Below are 20197 nucleotides of genomic sequence, written 5' to 3'. Positions count from 1 at the left end.
CGATTTTAAGGATGGGTGAGAACGTAGAGGGGTAACTTACCAATAAAGTAAGCCAACAGGAACACCAGGGTGACGGAGATGAGGATGGCACTGAGGGCGGCACATTTCCAGTTGCAGTGCTTATAGGGTTTCTTCAGGCTAAAGGCAGGCCGTGAGAAGGTGTTCCGCGGCAGGGGCCGGGGAGGGGGAGAGTAGACAGTGCTGGATGTCAAAGGGTAGCCAGGTGAAGTCGTGCAGTACAAGGGCGAAGTCCCGCCAGGCTTGAACAGAAAGTGTCTGTAGAGACGCAGAAAATGCTATTGCTCATGTTCACAAAAATGGTACATTAGAGAGCACTGTGTGGTAAGTGTTTTCTCATCATGGTAAACAGTATCTGTAGAGTGTGTAGGCTTGATTCCCCGCACCGGTCAGTACTGCTGTCGCTAAGCACTTTTCCAAGCTGTTGCCATAGCCACATCTGAGCGCTGGCAGCAAGACACACCGTGCCCCGTGGGGTGCGTTTTATCGGAATTCTGAATCAATATCAAATTTAATTTACAGCGCGAGTGACCACAGTGGATTCTTGTTAATACAAGCCCTCGTAGTGACTTCTGATTCACCTTAAGGGTGCATGTGTCAAGAAGCTGTGGGATATTGCAGGATGTACATTCTCAAGACAGCTTATTCACTGTGGACGGCGTAATCTATGGTGAAGTTACTGACTTTGAAAGCGCTGTCAAGCTGTACTGACCAGACGAGGGGAAACTCAGAAACAAACCACGTTAGGCTAATGAGGTACAAGAAAACGGAACAACAGACTTGCAAAAACTCTTAAGCCTAGTGCACACTACAAGACAGAAGCTTGTCATGTTGGCACATTACTATGCACAAGTGTGCAATGCAAATAAAAATTATTTTGAAAATTGTCTATTTCTGACGGAACCAAAGCCTCATGGGCAGTGCTCCGGAGTTCGATTCTTGTCTCAATGTCCTTTTTTCCTGATCCCATCCCTAGCTGTTCCCATCTCTCCTTCACTGTCCTGTCCTAATAAAATGCCTCTAAAAATAACTTTTAAAAAAGTATTTCGCTGATTACTAGCATTAAGTTTGTACCTTAAATGTCACAAATGTGGCAGAAAAAAATAAAATAAAAAACACTATCTGGTGACTCGCTAAGAATAGTGCCTGCCGTAGCTCTGATAAACGGATTGTTCACCCAAAAAGTATAATTGTGTTACCATTCTCATGCTTTCTCAAATCTGTATAATTTCAAGGTAACAGGGTTTAGTCTTGTAGTGTGCACTAAAGGACTTATGAACAGTTCCTTCGAGAAGAATGCTAATGCATTCAGGGTTAATTAGAAAAGTTGTTAGTTTGTGTTCAGAAATAATTTCTGTAAAAAAAACCATGCAATTCAAATAGTAAGTGATGAAACATGTTAGATTCTGTTACAAATGTCAGTATGTAATGAGAAACAAGTGTGCACTGGTACCACTATGCAGCATGGCAAAGCAGATTCCGGCAGCCACGGTCAGATCATGCAACATACCCATCAGTGTAAGCGCCGTCGCGGCGAGCTGTGGCCAGTATGTCCATCTCTATAAAGTTGTCCTGTAAAGTCTCTAGGAATGTCTGCTTTGCTATGTTTCTACACACAGGTGGAGAGATGGACAGATGGAACGAGAGTGAGACATGCGTGCAAGAGGGAGACAGATGTGCAAACACAAAAATGCGATCACCCGGCGAAATTCTGTAAATGGACAGAGTGAAGAGGCCGACAAGGACAAACAACCCCAGTTTCCAATGACAGGGTGCTGGTGCCGGATCCGGAGCCCAATTTGGAACCGTTCCAGTGTATTTCAACTGCAGTAAAAGCAGTCTTCAGGAGCAAAAAAAAAACCAAACAAACAAAAACACTCTAATCTAAACCTACTGTTCTTAAACCATTAACCGACAACATCAGAGAACAGACAGTGGGAGAATCTCCACATCAAATAATCTGGCAAGACTGATGTTAAACAAAACTAGATCAAGTAAAAGTAGATCTTTACCATTATCTTTTGCAAAGCTGTTTGTATTGGAAACAACCATTGCAATGAGTATTTAATTAAACACTTTGTTCCAACCTCTAATCTAGTTGCAAGGGTGCTGATGTTTTGCATAAGAGCACTCAATCTCCCAGCTTGTGGGAAAGCAGTTTTAAATGTTAAATTGTTTTGGAAAGGTACAAGAAAGTGATGCACTGTGGTTTAAATAACATAGCCAGTTACGAAAACGCTCGTCTCTCCAGTCAGTTGAAATGTGGGTCGGTTTTAAAAGAAGTCCGCAGGTCCCACAACTCGGCACCAGCACTAATTCGGTGGAAGTGGGGAAACAGAGACATCCTTATGGAACTAAAGTGCTGTGTTGGGGGTTTTATCCCCGTGAAACCCGGCACGCCCCACCCGAGAGCGCTCACGCTCTTTTACCACACATGTACCTTGTGTTGTACGACCCATGCCCCTCTCTGCAAGCGTCCTGTTCTTCTCTGATAAACATTAGAGTATTCTGGCTCCTTTATGATTGTGGTTAGAAGAAAACAAGGCATTACTTTTCCATTCACTTCTTCACGTTCTTTGTGTTTAAGGGGCTGACACAACACTTTTCAGAAAGAATCACACATTACACTGACAGAATTCTCAAGTGGTCACTCTAAATCCTGCTTTAAGATGTGAATTTTTTGCAGTTTTCAAATAATAAATGGTTTCATAATGCAGAGGTTTATTAACATTCATAGAGGAACTCAGTGTGCATTCAATGAAGCATGTCTGCTGTAGCTCCGTGCCCCCTGAGACGGCTGTTCCATAAGGGGAGACTGAGATAATGCAATGGAGAAATGAACCGTCAACATGCATTGGGCAGGCACAACACCTTCAATTCAACAAGAGAAAATGTTTGTTTTCTTTTCTTCTGAGCTGTTCCAGACTGCCTGCCTGCTCGGCTGATTGTCTTTGGCCGGCTTACGTACATTTGTTGGTTTGCTCGGGCATTGGGAGGCAAATTAAAGTTTTAAACGAAGACGAAAAGGGCCCAGAGGCTGGTTTGGAGGAGTCAGAAAAGAATACATAAAAGCAGCCAATAAAAGAATGGCACTGCCTGGCTCTCGTCCAATGGAAGGGCTCGGTAAGCCTACATATCCAGGGACTCATCCAACCCATTGCAGCCCGCTGTACAAAAGTCGTGAGAGGGTACCATTACAAAGCCATTAGCTAAAGCCTAAATGACAGGCCATCTTTCACTGCCCTTGTGGATATTGCTAATGGTTCCAATTTCATCAGAGGGATTCGGATAATTGATCGCTCTTTTTTTAGGCGGGAGCTGTGGAGGTGGGGTGTGATGTCACTGATTTTCTCGGTTTCCGCCACTCTTCTCTTGCCGCAGATCGGCTGGCATGACCATCTGTTTCCCTCCCCCATGGGAATACCTGGTCCAGATTAAAGTTTGGGGAAATCCATGATGTTTAATCAGTCATTATGTTGCTAACTGTCCCTCCGCAAATTCAAATTAACATTCATTTTCCTGTTGAGTGGACCGTTCACACCCATGCTGGTCGCAAACGCATCAAGATGACAAAGAAACAGCGAGTTTCCGAGCAAGTGCCTTAGTGCTTATGCTTATTAAACAATATAAACGTTAGGATACTTTCATTTTGATTTGGAGCAGTGATTACGAGGGTCTCCATGAAGATAAGGGACCATGTCAGTGATGTGGGTTTAAGTTTGGCCAGCAATTTTTTATTTTATTATTTTATTTTATTATTATTTTTTTAATCCTATCTCCACCATCATTTCCTACTGCTCTCTATCCAAATTAAGCAAAAGGTCTGGGTTATATATATTTTAAAATTTATGAAAAAAACCAACAACATTGGATTTTTTGTGAAGTACGAACACAAATGAAGCTCGGTTTAGGATCATTTGGGAAACATTACATGTATTGTATCGAGAAAATATCACTCATTACTGTAATAAAGTACTAGGCAGACACAATGTTGCTTTCTTTTTTTAATCAAATTCAGCATTCATATATATATATAGTACAAAAAACTATTTATACTTTAAAAAATAGCATTTCATAAATTTATAATAATATACATTATGTATTATATAGCCATAAAATACTAAAAAATGCATAATAATATTTATTTATTTTAGTAACTTTTTTCAGCATTTTTGATTTTGTAATGACATAACACCCTGAGAGTTTTTTTTTTTTTTTGATAGTTTTCATGAGATTCACCTGTCGTATAAAACTAGGTAAGAGGCTCCACAAAAAATGAAAAAACTTTAACTTTGCAATCCCAACAGTAAATCATTGCAGTTTTAAGATTTGAGACCAATGTTATACAATTGCACTTAGCACAAAGTCCAAAAAGCCTAAAAGTTTCACAGCAGTTGAAATAAATATGAGCCATTTGGGTTGGCTGGGTTGAGCAGTGCAGGAGGTGGAGGTAAAATGAGTATCAGTATGTATCATTTCTCTTCAGGCTGGTCTGACAGCCCTGATTTGCCTCCGCCATGCATGAGGAGCAGCCTGTGCAATGCAAACAGACATCTGAGAGGTTCTTGACTGATCTCCTCCACACAAGTGCCTCAGATAGAAGCAAACAGAGCAAGGGCTGATGGGAGATAAATAAGGAGCTGAGTTTGTAGCAAAGCCCCCTTCAGAACCCTGAGAGAATTCACCCATCTAATGCATTTGGGCTTGAGATATTAGACTGCCCGGAGAGCCCAGAAAAAAACAAAACAATGCTTTTCTCTTGTTGTATATTTAGTCATGTTTTAAATGCATTCTGGCCTGATGCAGGAATTTATGTAAAAACGGAGCCGCATGAAACTTCGGTGTGTCAGACCGTAAAGCTTCATTTAATTTTCAATTCAGCTAAACATTTTTTAAGGTCATTCCTACTATCAGCACATTTTTATGTCCAATCATACTGCATTTTTATTAACACATAAATATGAGGAAATAAAGCTAGAAATTAAAAACGGGCAATTCACTAATTATTTAATTAATATAAATTCATGATTAATTAATTTATAATTAATTAATTTCCCTGATCTAATTAAAATGTTTCAAACAAAACACTTTTTATTGAAAATATTGTTTTAATTGTCAATTAATCTTTCCAATATTGCTTTCCAACCTGTTAGTCTTAAAATCCCTTTAACAAAAGTCTGTTGCTTAATGACAATGTCAGGAGGTGACAATTTTTGGTGGGAAACCTATTAAATAACATATCAGAAATTTATCATATTATATAAAATATTAGAAATGTGTAGAACAATATACAAATAAAAACAATAACTTCAAGGTGACACCTCAAGTAAGCTAACTGGCTAACATTGGCTCTTTATTTCCATCCTCTTAGGTTCCATCCACTATTAAGCTATTAACAAAATTTTGCATTTTAAATTGAACAGAGCATTTTGAAAGTCTGGTATGTTGTTTTACAGATATACTTAATTAAATTACAATGTTCAATTTATTTACAGTTTTTATTTTCAACTGCTTACACACACAATCTTTACTTGTCACACAATTTAAAAACTGTAGAAGTATGAGACATCAAAAGGTACTGCATAACAGGAAAGACCCATTAAACTATATGCGTCAAGTAGAGCTAAAAGGCTACATAAAGACTCATTAAGTATGAACAGTGTAGTTGATCTTTTAAGCAGATACAAACAACGTTAAACGCTTCATGCAGCCAGCATATGCATGCCTTACGATGCATTATAAACATCTAATTTAGAGTCACTCAATTCTGTTTGACCATTTCATTAGCCATTTTACCACAAGAACATCATAGCCCCAAACATACCTGGTCTCTAGAGGAACGTTGCTGTTGAGAAGCCAGTTGTCCTGGGCACTGCCTGAGTCCAGGGCACTTGCAGGACCCTCATTGGGAGCTGAGCTATCGGTGGGCGCCGGGCTCGGGTTACTTCGCTGGGTGTAGTTGCTGCGGCTCAGAGAGCCAATGGAGGAGGCGTGATGCTGACTAGGGGAGTGGGAGTGCGACAGGGGCAGCGGTGGCGTCCGCAATCGAGAGTGGTTCTGGAACGAGCCCTCTGAAATGAGAGGAAGAGCCTTATTGGCAACTAAATAAATGAAATTACTGCAGTGTTCATTAGTACAGTATGTGCTGTACAGACATTTGTCTCTAACGTATTTCTGATACTGCACAAATAAACAAGTCAATTTTCATTATCCAACATTTTATTGGAAATGGTATAGTTAATTGCTAAGGCAGCAGTTCTAAAATTGTCCTCTAGGGGCGCACAAGAAAATGTTGATAATGGCAGAATACAGCAGGGAATCTTGCTAGCAGCTGTTCAAGCAACATAGCACAAAATAATCCCCCATCTCACTTTCCAACCAGTCTTTCGTAAAATCCCTTTAACAAACAAAAGCCTGTTGCTTAATGACAGCATCCTCCAGGAAGTGACATCAACTTGGCAGGAAACAACAGCACAAACATCAGTAAGTATTCTGTGATGTTTAGTGGGATGAAGTGGGTTGCCTTGCTACGAAACATCCCATTCTGTTATATAAAATATCATAAATCAGTATAATATGTGACCCTGGACCACAAAACCAGTCTTAACTTGGACGGGTATATTTGTAGCAATAGCCAAAAATACATCGTATGGGTCAAAATTATAGATTTTTCTTTTATGCCGACAATCATTAGGATATTAAGTAAAGATCATGTTCTATGAAGATATTTTGTAAATTTCCTACTGTAAATATATAAAAAAATCATTTTTGATTAGTAACATGCCAATAGTACTAGTAATAGTTAATACAATAGTAATAGTTAATGCTAAGAACTTCATTTGGACAACTTTAAAGGTGATTTTCTCAATATTTAGATTTTTTTGCACCCTCAGATTCCAGATTTTCAAATAGTTGTATCTCAGCCAAATATCGTCCAATCCTAACAAACCATACATCAATGGAAAGCTTATTTATTTTGAAAAAAAATTGACACCTAATACTTTTTTGTGGTCCAGGGTCACATATAAAAATGTCAAAACACTGTAAAAAAAGTATAATAGTAACTTTAAGCTGACACCTCATGTAAGCTAACTTTGGCTCTTTATTTCCATCCTTTTAGGTTCTATTTTTTAACTGTCTCATTATCAAGTTATAATTAACAAAAATTTATGAGCTCAAGATTGACTAGAGCATATTTTTTGAATATATACTGTTTTACATAAATATGTCATTAAATTACACTAAGAGAAGTCTGTATAAATACAGCTTAATGTACTGTGTTAATATGTCTGACACATCTTCTGATTACAAAGGCATTTGTTGCCAAAAAGCCCCATCCATACTTAGAATTGGCTAAACAAGTAATCTACATAGTGTGAATTAGATATTGAGGCAAGGGACATGCAACACAGACAGCAATTTGCAGTTCTTTTATTTGTATAGAATTCTACCAAATACCATTAATGGCAATGCTAATGGTATAGCTAATTGCTTTGGACAAATGCATCTGATAAATGCATAAATGAACACATAAATGGTAAGCTCTGTACAATACAATGACAATGTGGAAATTAGTAGTTACAGTAGTAACTAAATGTGATTATGTCTCTGGTATTAGAATTAAAGAGAGAAGGTTACTTGGGTAACAACTATAACTAGACCCTTGTTAAAGAAAAGTTAAAAATAAGACATTGTCTTAAAAAGAGACACCTAGCGTACTACTTACTATTCTGTGTCATATCCAAATAGTGCTTCGGCATCTACTAACAGCTGGAATCTCACAAACACTCATCAGGCAGAATACGCTGTTGACAGTCTGTCATTATCAAGTAGACTGAATTACCCTCGTCAACCTGTTTGAAATTCACGCCATGATCAACTGCAGTTTGTGCGGATGGACCCGACAAGACAGCTTCAGCTTCCGACAAAGCGTTTGTCTCCTAAAGCCACTTTGCGTCATGGGAGATGGGGGCTATCAGACACGAGATTGTGAGCATCAGATTGTGGCAATCCAGACGCAGATAAAGACCCTTGTGTCCTTGTGCGCTCCAAAGCCATTCATTTCCATATCTGCTAAACCATTCATCAATCAATAAACTAGCACCTCATTGCGCTAAGAACACTTACTTAACAAGAACAAAGCAGTTTCATTTTACACCTGTCAACAACACTCAACGGCCTCTTTACTGATAGCTTAGGCTGTTGCTAAAGGTGAGGCCAATGCTCTAAAGATGTTTTATTTACATTTATAAACAACTTTACCTTCAGTGGCTAAAGCTAACATGCTAAATATGTTTTATTTACATTTATGAGCAACTTTCATTAGATAAGAAGATATCGCTTATGCATTAAAGATGTTTTGAGATTTATGAACAACTTTAATTCATGTAGAGCTAATGTGCTAAAGATGTTTATAAGCGACTTTCGTTAAAGGTATAGCTAACGTGCTAAAGTTGTTTTTACATTAACAACTTTAATTTGTTAAAGGTATGCCTTATGTGCTAAAGATATTCTATTTACATTTTTGGCCAACTTTATTTCATTAAAACTATAGCTAATGCAATAAAGATGTTTTATTTACATTTAAAAACAAGTTTATCTTTGTTTATTTAAATGCTTACCAAAATGCAGACAGTACAAATTCCAAAACAAACTTCTGAGGACATAATTCGACAAACTAGTTAAACAATTGGTATCTACCAAATGGCCTATATGCTTTTAGTAGGCTACCTGACAGGTATTAAACAAATAAATAGTCCAGACATACTTTTATTGCAAAAATCATAGTCTTCATAAGAAAAACAAACAAGGATTATGCATAATAATGAGGAAATCCTTCACAGCAGGATATCTGAAGTCCGACAGTAATTGTCTTTTGTTACAAAAGCAGAGTGTTGATGGCTGTAGCTGCAATGCTTTTAAGGAAATGAAGACGGAGATGGAACTTCTTAGAAACTGTCAGTACAATCTGGAGATGATGTATCTGTAAATTCATTGTTTTTAAATTACTGCCACCACAAATATCAAACATAAAATATTACATAAACTAGTCAGTCACCAGGGTTTGGACAACTAGTCGAACCCATCCACATATTTTCCTTACACCTTGGATACGTGTGAGTAGTACACACATCTTTATCAAAACCAATAGGTCTTGCAGATACAAAATGCTTTTATGGTTGCTTGACTAAACTGACCTTCATAACCACTAACTTTTCTAACTTCTATAGTAGAAACATGGACAACAATGCACGGCACTGAGCTTCAAGTACTAGAAACCCTGAATCGTCCCTTACTTTTGAATACTGCAAAAAAAGTTGCATTCTTCGAAGGTCTTACCGCAGTTTCACACACCAAGTGACACAGTATGTTCTCCGTTGGAGGCATGTCACCGAGGTGAAAGAATGCTAGTTCTCACATCTCTCATATGACTAAATGAGTGCTTTGCACCATGTGGTGAGTGCACATTTCTACTGAAGATCATTATGGGATGCGTCACTGACAGGGACCCCGTTACTTTTTTTATTCCCTTTCATTTTGGGCACAGGGCCGGATCATTTGTCAGAGCCAGTGACAGATGGGCCCGTACCAAGCCGCATTCCCACAATCCTACGCTACCAATTACTCAGAGCTCTGTTGCGTCTCTGAGCCAAGCTGATGATGGCCCTGATGAGACTGGATCAAAACAGACGGAGAGCTGGAAGAGAGGTAAACCATTTCCCCTGTACTATAAAGGTACGCAACATGCGGGCACATTACTACCATGAAAGTGATGACATTCAAAGAAGGTTAATGTCAACAGGACTTGATTAATTGGCTTGTTTGACTGTCTGAATTTGTATTTTTTTATGCTTTTATTTTTTCTCTCCTATTGCAATTTAAAATGCAGTATGCAATAAGTCATGCACAGGCTGATTTCCTAATGGATATAAAAACTGTGGCTCTTAAGAATGTAGCATTGAACTCAAACTAAACATTTTGCCAGGGAAAATAAATTATAGTACAGCACCTCAGGTAACAACAACAGCATAAAAACCCCATTATACATCTTATGAATGCTACAAATAGTAATAGACTTACAACAAGGTTAGGCGATGCATCACCTCATTTCTAAACACTTCACTAAACATCTAAACTCTTGTGTTGTGTTTTCGGAACAAGTTTGTCTTAACGCAAAGTTTTTATTCCCTAAACAGCAGCCAGTAAACAGAAGTGCTGATGCAGCGTTGAAGGGTTGGAGCTTTATTTCCATTCAAAAGCACAGAAGGTAAGGCTCATTCGAGTCCTTGAGACAATGAGCATAATAAGAGGAGAAGCAATGATTCAGCAGGAACAATTCAACGCAGTCCAGAAGGACCTGTAAGAGTGGAAGGTCTTTGATCGATCTAGTTTGCACAATTCTGTTCGCCAGCAAAGAAGTTTGTTTTGCCATTAAAGAACAGACAAATCAGGAAAAGTTCTTAGGTCTCAAATGGTCTCCAAAAAAGCAGCAAAGTATTGTTTTACTCATCATATTTTAAATTTTTTTCTGAGGACAAAATTTTACAAATTTTTTTACAAAAAAATAGTTTTAAGACTTTTTAATATGATTTTATTATTTATTTTATTCTGTATGGCTGTAATGAGAATCTAGTGAGAATCATCCAGAATTATTCATGATTCAGAAAAAAAGCATTATATATAATTTTCAGAAAATTAAAAAAAATTAAATTAAATCTAAATTAAAACGAAAACACAATGGTGTTATTTTATTTAAGCAAAAGGTTTAGTTTTCTTTAAACAAAATATATGTTTTATCTTTTAGAAAAAAATATTTTAGAAAAAACAAAACAAAATCTGAACATGTTTTTGTGACATTCACCCTCTCTTGAGATTAAGAATATAATAGGCACCTAATTATTTTAGATGACACTTTGCTGGTTGTAAAATTGCTTTATGATTACAAGACAGCAAATGAATAAAATAGCAATTACAAAGGGAGACAAGCAGTTCTCTGTGGAAATCCCATGGCATATTTATGTAGATTAGCAGCATGTTTTAAATGGGGGAGGGATGTACTCAAAAGAGGTGCAAGAACTTTACTAAAACATGTTAAAAAGCTAATTTGATCTGTTGAGGATGTTCTTGAGTTTGACTCCGTTTAGCAACTGATCACAGTCCAGAAATATTTCAGAAGCTCAAGCTCAATATTTACAGGCGTCAAAAGCCCATTAAAGTTGTCTGAAGTCAATCTCCAAGGAAAATTGGGTTGCTCCAGTCAGCAGTGTTAGTTAACCAACGAGTGACACTAAAACATCAAACCCTGGAGCAGAATTGATTTATTTATGAATAATTGATAAGAAATGGGGTAATACAAACGTATCTTTAGAGTTTCATAATTACAAAATAAAACCTCTGTATCTATGTAGCACAATGGATACATACAATTTGTAATATATTAACTTAATTGTCTTTAAAATTAACTGAATGGTGACAGACAGATGGACAGAATGATAGCTAGAACGGAGGGGAGAACGATAGATAGATATACAGTAGATCAAACAATAGAATGATAGACAGACATGATAGATAGATAGATAGATAGATAGATAGATAGATAGATAGATAGATAGATAGATAGATAGATAGATAGATAGATAGATAGATGTTTTCATGAGATTCACCAATTCCATTTGGAAATTGCAGATAACTTGTAGAAAGTTTACAGGCTGTGCAAAGTCTATTTTCATTTATAGTAGCAAAATCTGAGTCTCACTCTTGACAGTCACACCTGAGAGTGAGAACTCTTATGACATGCCTCAGACACCCGATCAAATGTGCAATGTGTGAGACGGGCTGCAGAATTAATCAAAATCCTTCCGCAAGCCAGACAGATCATTAAACGACGTCCACCGCTGCAACTCCAGCAGCTAAAAAAAGAAGAGTGACCATAGATTGCTGAACATTCATCTATCCTGCTAGCTTTGTTTTTTGATCGTGAATGTCTGGATATTGGTGGTGGATACAGATTTCTGAACAGCGCAAAGAGCCGACAGCCACCCTGAGTGTTAATGGAAGGTTGTGTGTCTGTGGTTTTCACACATTTTCCTCCATTCAATCATCAGTTAAGGTGTTGTTCCTAACCATTAGGAAAGACAGATACATGCGGGAATACAAGCTGTCTTCACGGGTTTCATATGAAGGCTAGCAGATATAGCTTACGGCACTCAGAATCAGTCATGCTCTCAAACTCATCAAGTGTGAGTAACTGACGGCCTCGCTGACACCTTCACAGATATACTGAAGGAATAAATACACACACAAAAAAAATCTCTCGCTGCATTCGAGAGCCTGTTGATTCGAAAATCATGCAGAATCAAAAGAAAATGTGCTGTTTTTCATTAAAAATATGTGTCATTTTTGTGTCCCCTTGGGTCCTGAAGACATATTTGACGTTGAAGCGTGCAGATGGCTCTGTCTGGCACTTTGTTATCACCATGGTAACCTCACAATGGATTATCTAAATAAAGCGATGATTCATGAGCATACAGTGTACATTTACAAAAGGTGACAATGCATTAGGAAAACAGCTGGCTGGTTGCAGTTAGAAATATGGACAGTGGTTGCATCCTGGTGCCTAGCTGAACGCCATATATAAATAACTCAAATGTTCTCATTAAAAATAATCGCAGGTGAAACTCGCGGGAATGGCGAGTAGGAAAAAGCTCGTCCTTGGTGCCCTCTGCAGCTACGCCATGTGTTGCTTATTAAATCTCTCTTTCCCTGTCTGCTGTGATCTCTCGGAGTCTCTCCGGTGGATATATGTTCCGGTGCGACCCCGTAAACCACATTCGCTTCCCTCACGCCAGCAATGGGAGGGAATGATTAAATAAGTTCTGATGAAACCCAACTGATCTAAATGCGGAGCTGCAGAGTGACCCTGCCGCTTAATTTCCACCCGTTCATTCCTGTCTGGTCAACTGCAAAGGCATGTTGTGCAAGCCCTTAAAGAGGGGATCCATACACCATTAGTGGCCCACTGTGGCCCGAACCCCATGCTGCTCAGTGTAAAAGGATGCTAAGACAAGGGGGGCTCTGTGGTGAAGAACAGGGGCTCAGCAGGGAGCCCGTGGCCCAATAGTCATCTCTCCAGGAACAGGACCCTGAGAGAAAGCCAGGGGCCATGGAACAACACATGCTTAATAAAAAGACCTCAAGCTTCAACGAGTCTGTCCCATCAAACTAACGGGACCTAGCGGGCGTAGAGATCTTTCACTCTTTCCTTTCTACGTTTTCCAACTTGCTTAATCTCAGCCTCTTTAAATACAAAAGACATCTGGTTCGTGAACTATAGTTGAGGGAATTTCTGCAACAAAGATAGATGAATGGAAAAATACAATACAGCGGAGAGCCCTTTGGTCGACAGAACGCTACAGATGCATTTTTGTTGATAATGTAAAATCACTCTCTGGGAAAAGTGAAATTGCCTCAGTCTGATAACTCCATCTCTGGTTGATAGCTGTAAGTAGAGATGAATTTTAGGAAGTGCAGAAATTTCCCGACGGTGAAATTTGTGCATATAACTCTACCACTGTTGCCAGACTCTGCTTTATGTTGTGTTTAAACACTCGGGACTTGATATTTCAAATGCTAACCACCTCTGTATTCTTGATTCGATACTTCAGCTCTCTGCAGATGTCAGGTTTAGCCTTCCCAAGTTCTCATGTGTAATTCTTCCTCAATTGCCGGAAAAGCGTACCAAATTCCTCTGAAAACATGCTCTGTGTTTGAATCCACAGCCCGAAACCCTGAGCTAAGCCTTTTCAGCACTGGATCACATTTCTGGAACTACAGAATAACCCGTGTTTCTGAAGACACACAAAATCATTTCGACACCGGCAACATGAATCTGGTCCTTTAAACTCCCTTATCATTTTACACGAGAAGCTTACCCTGTCCATGCCCTTTCTCTCTCCAGAATTTGACAAATCTGTAACGCTGAGCCGAGTCGGGCTGCAGAACAGGGCCCTGTCACAACACAGTTAAAAATGCTTTAATATGCTCCCTTAATATCCAGACAAGGTGAAGAAATGGGGACGGGAGGTATTAACGCATGTCACTGTCAACCCTACAAACATATCAAAATATCGCAGGCTCAAACCCACATGACACATATCTTTCAAGACATCTGCTTGTGTTTAGGTGAGGGCAGGGTGAAGAAAAAAATGGGTCAGAAACTGTGAAATATTTGGCACTAACTGCGCTAATTAATCCACAGTGTGCTTTGGACGGCAATTTATGCCACTCAGTGTGAATGTGTAGGCACCTCTTCATTAAAAACCAAGGACTGTAACAAAGGACATGACCACCTATCCAAGAGTCTGTCATTACTGCATGGCTCTTATTAAGCCTTGAGCTATCTGGCATATCCGTATTAGTGATATGCTAATACTTGGTAAATGAAAGCAGCTGGCTGTTTATTCTCAGGTTAAAAAAAGCCTATCCCAATCTCAAAAAGCAGGGAAAATGGTTAAAATAGACTCATTAGGTGGTTTAAGTGAATAAACAGCAGCACTTCTCTTTTCTTATTATAATTGTGTCCTTGTTCTGTTTTAAGGCTCAGCAAATACAGTTGCCAAACAATCAGAAATGACAATGAGAGTGCTCTTCAAAAGAGCAGGCTAATTTCCATAATTTACCACTTGTTTACCTACAATCACAATGGCTACTTTGACACAGCCAGTGTTTGGATTGACAAGCGTATTTACTGGCAGGTGACTCTCAAATTGCCATTTATATGCAAAAAGACAAGGGAACTGAATTCAATATAAATATTTTCTGGTGGTTTTCAAAACCTGAGAGAAGATGACAGCTATAAAATTAGAAACAGAGCAAAGAATAAGTTGGGTGGCATGACAGGCAACTAAATGCCAATATCAACCAAACTGGAGTCACTCCGAATTAACCGAACAGTGTGAACAGAACTGTATTTAGCAGTCAAAACTCTACAGACAACCACATTGTGCTGCTGTATGAACATAACCATCAAGAGTTTTGTCTTTTAATGCCAAAATGACTGGCAGTGCAGGAGCCACCTGACTTCTGATGAAAAGTTACTGACTCGTAAAATGCAAAGTAAAGCAGGATCAAACTTCGCACCAACCTCATGCAACACAGCATAGCCTCTGGCAGGAATCCCACTACTTTACTACCGGGGATGCTAAGCTTAACTCCAGCACATAAACTTCCTTTTTCACGGCACTGTGGTATGCTACTTTGTCTCAGTCAAATAGAGCCTTATGGTGCCTTGCATAGCTCGGAGGCAAGAGACCGATTCCTTTGGTGAGTGTGCTACCCCTCACTGGCAGCCCGAGGGTAACCTATATACCAATGCAAATCACAGCCATTTGTCGAAAAGATAAATCCCATTTTAGCACTGGGGTGCTACCGCTAGGTGACCGGGACGGTAGCAGGCTGCTGCACGGAGAAGGGGAAGTTCTTGCCACGGGAGGGTAATTCATTGCTTTACGGAGGGCCGTGTGGAAACAGGCAGGCGCAATCCTCTTGAGCTTGATGTAATTCCAGCCTTGGGTGGTTAACTTGTAAAGGCTGATCAATTATTTAAAGCATTTTTTTGTTCTACTCTGTAAAGAAGCCTTGAGGGAGAAGCCGAGAGCTGCTAGCGATGACAGGCTTCATATCGACAGCTCAGCATCGGCATGCTCTCTGCTCTCCTCCAATTATCAAAGTGACGTGACGCTTTCTTATCTGAAAAGCATGTTAACAAATCTAATTTCTAATTTGGTTAGCTGATGCCATACAAACATCTTGCAGCACAGACATCAGTTCAGGACAATAAGCTCATAAACACTATATAATGGGTCACAGTTGCCAACTACAGTATCTACATTTTGTCATATATTAGCTTTACTGTTAGAGGCGGTGCTTTGTAATATCCTTCAACAAGTAACAGGATATTAAAAGTAGTCCAACTTTTTAAAAACATCAATGCCTAGCAAACAACTTCATCATATTTGAACTTACTGGACGACAATAGCAGCACAATGCGATCATCTCATCAATCCATGCGCTATTCATTAGCAGCTCATTAGTAAGGACATAGTAACTTGTAAAATTGATTCATTGTGGTTAAAGTTCCTGCTGTGCTGGTCACTTGTCCCACAGCAGGGCTTGCCATTAAGCTTTTTATCATTTACAGGCTTTCAATTGATTTTATCTTTCATTAAAACTTCTTGACCTTTCTAACACTACACAAAGTTAATGAAGGCAACTCTACAATGATCTGAAATGGTTGCAATCAAATTACTGCAAGAAATACAGCCCTGTGGAAAGCAACAAACTCAATCTCAGACAGCTAAGGTATCGAAACTGCAATCCAGGTCATCCAAACAGTGACGTATATCGTGAACCACTTCATAAGTCACGGCACAGGGTGAAATTAGTCATGACAGCTGCAGCGAGGGTTAGCCTGCCAAAGTCTACATTAAAACAGAGAGCGCACACAATGTGAAATACAAAGCCTGGGATTCCAGAATGCCAAGAACAATTGGAACAATACAATTTGAAATTAAATATATGGGATCTTCCCAAGATAAATAAATGGTCAGAAAAATTGAAATGTGTTGTAAATTTGGTAAAAACTATTTTTGTTCATGATGAAAATTCAATGCATCAATTATGGAAATCAATTACTAAAATAATACTTTAATTATAATAAAAATCACTAATTAAATTCTTTAATACAGTTTTAATTCAAATTATTCAATTATTAAATATTAAAATATAATATAATATAATATAATATTTATTTATCTATTTATTTACTTAATTATTTACTTTTAGTTTTTTTTTTTTTTTTTATCAAAACTGAATTGTGACAACTTTTAGTATAGGGACCAATTCTCACTATTAACCAGTTGTTTATTAGCATGCCTATTAATAACATATTGGCTGTTTATTAGTACTTATAAAGCACATTTTCTGCATGACCATATTCTACATCCCTAATCCTACCTAATACCTAAACTACCTTACAACTATTAATAAGCAGCAAATTAGGAGTTTACTGAGGCAAAGGTCATAGTTATTGGTTTGTTAATAGTGAGAATTGGACCTTAAAATAAAGTGTGACCTAAATTTCTTTATCAATGGTAAAATGAATTTGGGTAAACTGGTCCATTTTCAGTAATTTCAATTTACTCTAATTCACCCTATTTAACAAAATCATTATTAAAAAAATAAGATCAAGAGCTGTAAATGATTAACAGAACTCCATATCAAAAGAAATCTTTAGCATCTCTAAACTGGAGTTCAACAGATTGCAATAAATCTTCAGCATATCTGACACACCTCACTTCCTGAACCCCAGCCAGGAGCTTCTCTTCTCAGCAGGCCTTAGTTAAAAAAGTTCCCGCTAACATCTGACCTCCACTGCTACCCAAAATATCCAGAAAAAATTAATGTTCGGCCTGTGGCTACCTCCACAGGCTCCACAGCGTGGTCCAGCAGGGGATGTCGAGACCCCTCTAGCAGGCAGCGATATTGAGAGGGACTCACCGTTAGGAGTTGCAGTGGCTGGAGCGCCGACGTTCCCTGAGCCGGTTTTAACTAAGAATGAATTGGGGCCAAACTCATCTTCTGACTCAGAGTCCCGGCCGGCCTGAGCCCCACTGTTACCTAGTAACCTTCCCTGGCTCTGATTGGCTGCATGGGAAGGGGGAGGGTAAGGGGAGTCGACAGGGGAAGAGGAGGCAGATGAGCAATGAAGAGGAGGACCTGTAGACCACAGACACAAACAACACACGGGGGAAAACTTAAAACACACCTCCAGATAACACCACATAACCCAAATTAACAAATGAACAGCACAAACATGCAGAGAGAATAAATAAAGGCCATGAATGCACAGATAAAAGCTGTCTGTCTTGATTCATCTGTCTTTGCTCTTTAGATCTGCCCAGCTGACAGAAAGATTGACACAACTGATACAAATTTTTTGCTTTGTGACTCCAAAAAGGATTTTTTTTTACATTTTCCAAAGACAGATCGACAGACTAACTTTTACAAAACAACAAATCGAACATTCAGAAAGGATCACTGATGACAAACATTGATTGAAACTATTAATCAACAGTGAATGAATCAGTCATTGAGTGAATCTCACAAAAACATCCAACTTAAGCCAAATTCATAAGGAAAAAAATAAGAAATTACATTTTGCATTAATAAATCAAAGCCTATTTTAGGACAGTTGTCAGTTCACTTTAATTAATTATATTTTTAAATAATTTAAATCTGCATACATTCAAGGCAGCACTATAAATATCTCCATGATATATCAATACTTCAAACCAAAAATAAGATAAAAAAAGTATATATATATTTTTTTTTTCTAAATTTACCCAGAAAAACATTAAGGAGGAATTATTTTTTAATTGTATAATAAAAAAAAAAGTTATTTTATTGTTGTTGTTGTTTTCTTGTTTGCTTGTGTTTAACGCCATGCCAGCTTCTGTGGCTATTTTCATGGCGAGAAAAAAAATATAACAAATTATATTAGGTGTTTAAAATTGATTTTCGCTAGAAACTCTAAAACTGTTGTTGTTTTCTTGTCTGTTCATTATTTGTAACACGTAAAACGTCGTGTTGCATTTTTATAAATAATTAAAATCTGAAAAAAGCACAAAAAAATCCATATATATTAATACTTCCATATGTAAATAATATTTTTAAAAATATTACAAATTTGCATTACAGTATAATTAAATTTTGGGGGTAAAATAAGCATGACCTAGCTGTTGAAAGGTTTTGTGAGATTGACCCAAATTACATAAAATCAAATTTACACAAGTTACACAAGCAATGATATTAAAGTACTTTGAACAAGTACAACTTTCACAGCACATGAGAATGAAACAGCCTGCTGGGAAAAATATATAGCTATATATACACTCACACACACACTCACACACACACACACACACACACACCACTTTGTTCCCACTAAAATTGTGCTAATCTTTTCTTTTAGAGCAAACCCTTGTGAGATATGAGACTGCATCAGAACGAGAACAATAGCAGCATTTTTACATACAATTCTGTGGCAAGATATAAATATCCACGAGCGAACATTTCAAGTACAAAAGTACTCACACAAGTTCACAAAGTTTGCCCAGTTGTAGGACTTAAATGGGGTTTATACCGGGAACAATGTGTCTTAGTATTTTTTTATATTGTCATATATAAGGAGCTGACAAGCTGACAGGGAGTATCATTCATAGTTAAAGAAAAATGTTGCCATATATTTCTGGTACAAACACATGTAATTACTGCAAGGATGAGGTACAGCTGACTGAGTGAAAGAGAATTAAGAAACAATTTGTTAAATTACCATACGATTCATTAAAATGCCAATCAAGCCTCCTGACTGTTAAATCTTAAGGATGGAAGCCTTGTGTTCCAAACTCATCATTCATCACTTCAATTTGACAAGTCTTAAAAGACATTATATAATAGTCCATCTTAAATGAGCAGTAAAACTTAAAATAACATGCTAAACAAAAGCAAATGACATTTTACTTTCAAAGCTAAGTCAAATTAAACATTTTTATTTACTACTTTGAAAAATAGGCCTAGTAATTGGCTGCAACACTGTTCAACTGCAACACAAATAAGGGTGTGTTCAACACAAAAACATACAGTGTTAGTTATTCCTAAGTAGTACTTTTCATTTCTATGAAGAAAGTCTTTACGAACAATTTAAAGGGGTCATATGATGTGATTTCAAGTTTTCCTTTCTCTTTGGAGTGTTAAGCTGTCTGTGCATAGATAAGATCCCTGAAGTTGCAAAGACTAAAGTCTCAAAACCAAAGAGATATTCTTTATAAAATTTAAGACTCAACCACGCCCCCCTAAAACGGCTCATTCAAACACGCCCCCACATGTCTAAGTCACGGTATGGGGAGATTTGCAAAACACCGCCCAAACGTATACGCAAAGAAAGAGGGCGGGACTTTTATTCTTCGCTGCAGTACGGTTGCTGTTGTTTCTCGTTGTGAAAGCGAAACTACTTTGTTTGGGCTTCCAAAAGAGGACACAACTAGAAATCAGTGGTTAAGTTGTATTTACAACACTGTTCCAGAACAGTTCAACCCAAATATTCGAGTGTGTGCAGCACATT

General features: G+C 38.0%; 1 protein-coding gene across 1 annotated transcript in view; it reads right to left on the bottom strand.

Moving 5' to 3' along the window:
- Positions 1-20197, bottom strand: part of tenm4 (teneurin transmembrane protein 4) — a 231648-nt gene that overhangs the window by 117038 nt on the left and 94413 nt on the right. Inside the window, 4 exon segments of the mRNA XM_058744934.1 lie at positions 41-276; positions 1529-1627; positions 5843-6089; positions 17575-17793. Of these exon segments, the coding sequence (XP_058600917.1) occupies positions 41-276; positions 1529-1627; positions 5843-6089; positions 17575-17793 (801 nt within the window).

Source organism: Onychostoma macrolepis, chromosome 15 (assembly GCF_012432095.1).
Source record: "Onychostoma macrolepis isolate SWU-2019 chromosome 15, ASM1243209v1, whole genome shotgun sequence".
Classification (NCBI taxonomy): domain Eukaryota; kingdom Metazoa; phylum Chordata; class Actinopteri; order Cypriniformes; family Cyprinidae; genus Onychostoma; species Onychostoma macrolepis.
Note: the sequence above shows the minus strand (reverse complement) of the source record. Positions and strands in the feature narration are given on the sequence as shown.